General features: G+C 44.0%; 1 protein-coding gene across 1 annotated transcript; it reads left to right on the plus strand.

Moving 5' to 3' along the window:
- Positions 1-1203: 1203 nt before the first annotated feature.
- On the plus strand, positions 1204-2653 carry LOC143122749 (endonuclease domain-containing 1 protein-like). The gene is made up of 2 exons (XM_076283640.1): positions 1204-1245; positions 2183-2653. The coding sequence occupies exons 1-2, from the start codon at positions 1231-1233 to the stop codon at positions 2645-2647; spliced, it is 480 nt and encodes a 159-aa protein (XP_076139755.1). The 5' UTR covers positions 1204-1230; the 3' UTR covers positions 2648-2653.
- The last annotated feature ends 4409 nt before the right edge of the window (positions 2654-7062 follow it).

The following is a 7062-nucleotide window of genomic DNA, read 5'->3' on the forward strand; positions in this document are numbered from 1 at the left end:
AGCAGGCATGGAAAACAGAAAATTTTATTGCGTTCAGGACAACCAGAGCTTCTTATCAGACATAAGCCTACCACAAACGTGAAAATGTCTGATTAAATGACCGACTCTTGTCCTTTGTTTGTTGGTATACGTTGTTATTGTCGGGCTGATCAGGTCCTATGTCTTTGATAGCTAATTTAACTACAAACTCAAGTCTTTTCGAACGAGTTCTAGAAACTCCACACTATTGCACACTGTTCACTCGCCATTTTTCAACTGTCTGTCTGACCTCACAAACTTCGTCCGGACTAATACAGTAAGCATACTACAGTACAGGCATATTAAGTTCTGACGTCGTATAGGGTGGGCAGTGACATGATCTGTCTAGCCGTCATTCTACTAACCGCGCTCTAGCTGCAGTTCCATTATCGGTCGACAGATTTACATAGACAAACAGCAGGCGCTGTTCAATTTCTTCACTGCCCTACCAGAAATGAAATGTAACGTTACAGTAGGCCTACAACAACTACGGATATGATCAACGAGATCTTTGTGATTTTTACGAAATTTCTTTGCAAATCATACAAAAATGTAACATGATTGAGTACTTTGCCACTGATTACAATAATAAACAAACAACATTTTATTTAAAAAATATATTTTGTGGATTTACTTTTCTAGCTCTGCCCCTCCTGCCCAAGTGAACGAGCCGCACCTGCTGGCACTGAGTGTGTGTGTGTGTTCATAAAGGATTTGTCAGCGGGAAAAGACGGAATAAGAGCTGTTTGAAGGTCTCAGTTTAATGTTTAACATCTACAGTGTAGTGTGTGGTAGCAAGTGTGTGTGTGTGTGTTAGCATGTGTGTGTGTGTGTGTGTGTGTGTGTGTCTGGTGAGTATTTAAGCTGTCACTCTGAGCTGTTCTCCTCACTCTTGTCTGAGCTGACAGAGAACACTGCTCTTCATCATCATCATCATCATCATCCTCATCTTCATCATGAAGCTGATTGGTCTGCTGCTGCTGCTGCCACTGCTGAGTCTCTTCTCATTGGTGGAGGGGGAGGTCGTTAACTCCTTTGCCGCTACTTGTCCTGCCTTCTTCATTAAGGACCAGAACAACAGACCGGTCACTCCTACTGTACTGGGGGGAGCGCAGTACAAGCAGATCTGCCAGAGATACATCAACATGTACCGCTACGCCACCCTCTACGACACCACCAACAAGATATAAACAAACAGAACGCAGAACCTGGATGATTGAGCCGCAGGTGAGTTTACTTTGTAGCCCATGTTCAGTTATTTCAAATTTAAATGCTTCAGTTTGGTGTATGCATATGTCACAAATGCTTCAGTTTGGTGTGTGCATATGTCACAAATGCTTCAGTTTGGTGTGTGCATATGTCACAAATGCTTCAGTTTGGTGTGTGCATATGTCACAAATGCTTCAGTTTGGTGTATGCATATGTCACAAATGCTTCAGTTTGGTGTATGCATATGTCACAAATGCACAAAGATGACTGTTTAGAATGAGAACACACAACAGGACTGCCATTAAAAAAGAGATTTGTCCCCCTGGGACTCAAAACACAGCTGACATGTCCCCCTGGGACTCAAAACACACCTGACATGTCCCCCTGGGACTCAAAACACACCTGACATGTCCACCTGGGACTCAAAACACACCTGACATGTCTGCCTTGTCTGACTCAAAACACACCTGACATGTCCCCCTGGGACTCAAAACACACCTGACATGTCTGCCTTGTCTGACTCAAAACACAGCTGACATGTCCCCCTGGGACTCAAAACACACCTGACATGTCTGCCTTGTCTGACTCAAAACACACCTGACATGTCTGCCTTGTCTGACTCAAAACACAGCTGACATGTCCCCCTGGGACTCAAAACACACCTGACATGTCTGCCTTGTCTGACTCAAAACACACCTGACATGTCTGCCTTGTCTGACTCAAAACACAGCTGACATGTCTCCCTGGGACTCAAAACACAGCTGACATGTCTGCCTTGTCTGACTCAAAACACACCTGACATGTCTGCCTTGTCTGACTCAAAACACAGCTGACATGTCTCCCTGGGACTCAAAACACAGCTGACATGTCTGCCTTGTCTGACTCAAAACACACCTGACATGTCTGCCTTGTCTGACTCTCTCCTGCCCTCGTGTGTCTCCAATCTGAACTGCAGCTTGATGTCATCGGTGGACCAGACCAGATGACCACTGACTCAAACGCAGGAGGCTCGGTGGGGGCCAATCAGGCTGTGGATGGGGACTATGAATATTCCGGATACAACAGAGGCCACCTGTACCCCCACTGCAACAGCTGTGACCAGAAGCAGGAGGAGTCCACCTTCACCCTGACCAACGCCGCACCCCAGAAACAAGCAGATAACACACAGTGGTACCACCAGGTGGAGAAGTTACAGCAGAATATTAACACTTTGTGTAGCAAGAACACGGCCTATGTAGTGACTGGGGTCATTCCAGGGAACAATGCGATTAAGGGAGGAGTGCACATCCCCACTCATTATTGGTCAGCTTACTGTTGTAGGGATGTCAAGAATCAGAACCGGTTTATATCTCAGGGCTACATGCTAGAGATGACAGGGATGGGGAATGCACAGGCTACCTATCCAACTCAGCTCAGCTGAATACTGATCTTACAACTAAATACAACAAGCGCTCCTTTAAGGTGTTTGGGACAATCACAGGCTGTTCTTAAAGCCTACTGTGTGTGTGTGTGTGTGTGTATGGATGGGTAGTGTTTGGAAATATTCCAGGCTGTCGATTTGAGCAATAAGGGATGTATGTGATCATAGACACACACACACCTGTATGTGATCATAAACACACACACCTGTATGTGATCATAAACACATACCTGTATGTGATCATAGACACGCACACCTGTATGTGATCATAGACACACACACCTGTATGTAATCAGAGACACACACACCTGTATGTGATCATAAACACACACACCTGAACACACTGCTTGCTGCAGCACCTGATGTGATGCTGTTAACCAGGAGGGTAATAAAGTTTATATCAGCATGATGAGATAATGTGTTATAAGAGTTTTATTTTACAGAATTATCAGCATGATGAGATAATGTGTCAGAGTTTTATTTTCAAAATAAGAGTTAATATCAGCATGATGAGATAATGTGTCTGAGTTTTATTTTCAGAATTAGAGTTTACATGGGTCATGTGGCAGGAGTATCACAGAAAAGAAGTCAGACTGTGTGTGTGTGTGTATAAGTATATGTATATATACTCTTTTGATCCCGTGAGGGAAATTTGGTCTCTGCATTTATCCCAATCTGTGAATTAGTGGAACACACTCAGCACACAGTGAACACACAGTGAGGTGAGGCACACACTAATCCTGGCGCTGTGAGTTGCCTGCAACAACAGCGGCGCTCGGGAAGCAGTGAGGGGTTAGGTGCCTTGCTCAAGGGCACTTCAGCCGTCCCTACTGGTCGGGGTTCGATCCGGCAACCCTCCGGTTACAAGTCCGAAGCGCTAACCAGCAGGCCACGGCTGCCCCACGGCTCTGTGTGTGTGAAACTGTGGTCAGATGATGAACTGCAGCTAACCCTGCTGACAGGAGCTCCACAGCACCCCTGTGGTCAGATAGAGAACTGCTGCTAACCCTGCTGACAGGAGCTCCACAGCACCCCTGTGGTCATATAGAGAACTGCTGCTAACCCTGCTGACAGGAGCTCCACAGCGCCCCCCTGGTCAGATGATGAACTGCAGCTAACCCTAATGACAGGAGCTCCACAGCGCCCCTGTGGTCAGATGATGAACTGCAGCTAACCCTAATGACAGGAGCTCCACAGCGCCCCTGTGGTCAGATGATGAACTGCAGCTAACCCTGCTGACAGGAGCTCCACAGCGCCCCCTATTGCTCAGTAGTGAAACTGTGGTCAGATGATTGACAATTCTGAATGAGACAATTCTCTCAACCTCGTGGCTTGGTTTTCACTCTGATATACACCTTTGACAACTGTGTAAAGAGATGTGTGCCTTTTCTAATAATGTTAGGCACAGGTGGACTGAAGTTGTAGAGGCAAGGATGCACCAGAGCTCAATTACAAGGTTGTGAATCTTTTATTTTTTATAAATTTACAAAACACTCCTAGCACCTGTTTTTTTTTTGTGGAGTGTTGGAGTATTGTGTGTACATTTTTTGAGGAAAAAATGCATTGAATCCATTTTAAGATGAGTCTGAAACATAACAAAATGTGGAAAAAGTGAAGCCCTGTGAGTACTTTCCATATGCACTGTATACGTCCACTGAAAGAACATCTCACAAACAAACATAAAACACAGACATTATATATTTTGGGGGCCGTTCCTGGCTGTTCTTAAAGATGGTGGATGGGGAGGGAGTGGTGAAGGCGTATGGAAAAGTAAGGAATGTCCATCTATAGGATAGGGAGGGAGTGGTGAAGGCGCATGGAACAGTAAGGAATGTCCATCTATAGGATAGGGAGGGAGGCATATGGAACAGTAAGGAATGTCCATCTATAGCAGCGGTTCCCAAACTTTTTCCCCCGCGGACCACCTTCTACATCCTGACTCGGCTCGCGTACCCCCACCATCCAACACATAAAAAAGTAATTAATTCTATTGACGCATTCCAGGCATCGTTGTTTAATTAGCCGCCCTACATGATAACATAATCAAAATGTGCAACTGGTCTATGAGCTCTCACCTAAAAAAAAAACAGTGTGGAGAAGCACATTAGAATGGTTAGGTAGCATCTCACTGCAGACCACGCACTGTGGCTTTGGGCAGTCTGTCTCCCAATCCACGTGAAGCCGAGGGCTATATGCCTCATCATACTTTCGTTTTTTTCGCGCTGTCTTTTCTGTCTCGTTCTTTCCTTTATCCCCCTGCGCTCCATCTCCACCTTCATTAGTCTGCCCCCCATCCCATTCCATCCTTACCTGTGTCCTGCTCTGTTTCTCTCGCTTCTCCTCTTCGATCGCTTTAATTAGGCCTTTTGGACAGTGTCCCTGTTTTTAGCCAGTTTTCCATGTTTACGCAGCCTTCTACCTAGCCTATACTTCAACGAAACTAACGCGCCAGATATTCTGGCTGCCCGCAGGAAATCACGTGTAGCCTATTGTGTGTAGCTTATTTTTTAATGAAAACATACCCTATTATAGAGTTTACAAATGATTTCCTTTAATTTCACGTTTCCATATCATTATAACCCGATTTGAAATTATGTATTATTTATGAATTAATTAGAGTATTAATTAATTAATCATTTTAACTCCTTTCCGCCATTGCCCTTTTCATCTCGCGTACCCCCTAGTGGCAGCTCGCGTACCACAGTTTGGGAATCCCTGATCTATAGGATAGGGAGGTAGTGGTGAAGGCGCATGGAACAGTGAGCATTGCATGTGAGTGTGTGTGTCTGTGTGTGTGTGTGTGTGTGTGAGTGTGCATTTAAATTGTGTGTAGCCGTGGCTCCACACAGGGAACAGTGTGTGTGTGTGTGTGTTTGTTTTTGTGTGTATGTGTGTGTGTGTGTGTGTGAAAGAGAGAAATAAGTTAAATTAGGGACACGCACACTCTCACACACACACACACACACACACACACACACACACTTCAGTTGTGGGGATGTTGAGGGAGGGGAGAGAGAACTGTTGAGTCATTCCCCCACCCACACATTTTCTCCCATCAGGAGATCAATACTGGCCATCTCTCTCTCTCTCTCTGTGTGTGTGTGTGTGTGTGTGTGTGTGTGTGTGTGTGTCTGTGTGTGTATGTGTGTTTGTGTGTGCGTGTGTGTGTCTGTCTGTCTGTATGTGTGTGTGTGTGTATTTGTTTAAACTTCTTTGGCAAACATTCTGGGGTTAGTAAATGTGTCTGAGTGTGTAGGTGTGTGTTTGAGTGTGTAGGTGTGTGTTTGAGTTAATAGTTGAGGAATATTTCTTGGGGTTCTCTCCCTCTCTCTCTGTGAGTGTGTGTGTGTTTGAAAGAGAAGAAGAGAAAGTTCAGTTAGGGACATGCACACACACACACACACACACACACACACACACACACACACACACACACACACACACAAATGTCACAGGAGGAGGGCACTATCGCCTCCTTAACACAACAGTGGGGAGAACAGTCTACTCTTCAATAGTGCCAAGAGTCAGAGAAATGGATTAAAAACTAGTGCTTTATTAAGTTAAAATGTATTAAAAACTAGTGCTTTATTATGTTAAAATATATTAAAAACTAGTGCTTTATTATGTTAAAATATATTAAAAACAAGTGCTTTATTAAGTTAAAATATATTAAAAACTAGTGCTTTATTAAGTTAAAATGTATTAAAAACTAGTGCTTTATTAAGTTAAGTATAAAAAGGAAGAGCTGCCCCCAGTGGTCGGCTCCTCCGATTGGGATACCAGATCAGGCAGCATTTTTTGTGTACTTTGTTGACTCCGTGTCTTAGGATGGTAATAACGAACCAAAAAAGCTCCTGTTTAGTCATGCAGCAGCAATAGCCTACTGTGGAAGGTCAGTATCAGTAATGATAGTACTAACGAGAGTTAAAGAAAATAAAGAGAAAGTCGCACACTCTGCTCCACGTTTTAATGTTGAAGTGACGTTTCGGCCGTCTGGCCTTCTTCAAACTGTACTAGCTGGACTGTACTAACGAGAGTAACATGATGAAAATGTATAAAAGTGTCAGGTTTATAAACGCCGAAAAGTCTACTGTAACAAGGGGACGTTTGTTTTCATTTCTGAGATGATGAGGTGACAGTCTCTTGCTAGCTTAAGCTAATGTCTCAAACTGCCTTTCTACCCAACTAGCTCTAGACAGGAAGCTAAGACTGTATTTTAACTTTTACTTAAATTCAATTCCATTTTTGTAAGATGGGAAATAAACAGAAAATCTAAATATGCCCATGTCTTCCCGTTTTCTTACCATGCCTTTACTTAATGAAACTGTACACAAACAGGATGCAACGATTAGCATCGTGCTAGAAGAAATTATAGCTATCTGTTCTGCAGCATCTATTTAGGAGATGCTTCCCTT

The sequence above is a fragment of the Alosa pseudoharengus genome, unplaced genomic scaffold (assembly GCF_046254945.1).
Source record: "Alosa pseudoharengus isolate Yale_2024_CS ecotype anadromous, Long Island Sound unplaced genomic scaffold, YU_APseudo_1.1 YU_APseudo_1.1_scf_1, whole genome shotgun sequence".
Lineage (NCBI taxonomy): Eukaryota > Metazoa > Chordata > Actinopteri > Clupeiformes > Clupeidae > Alosa > Alosa pseudoharengus.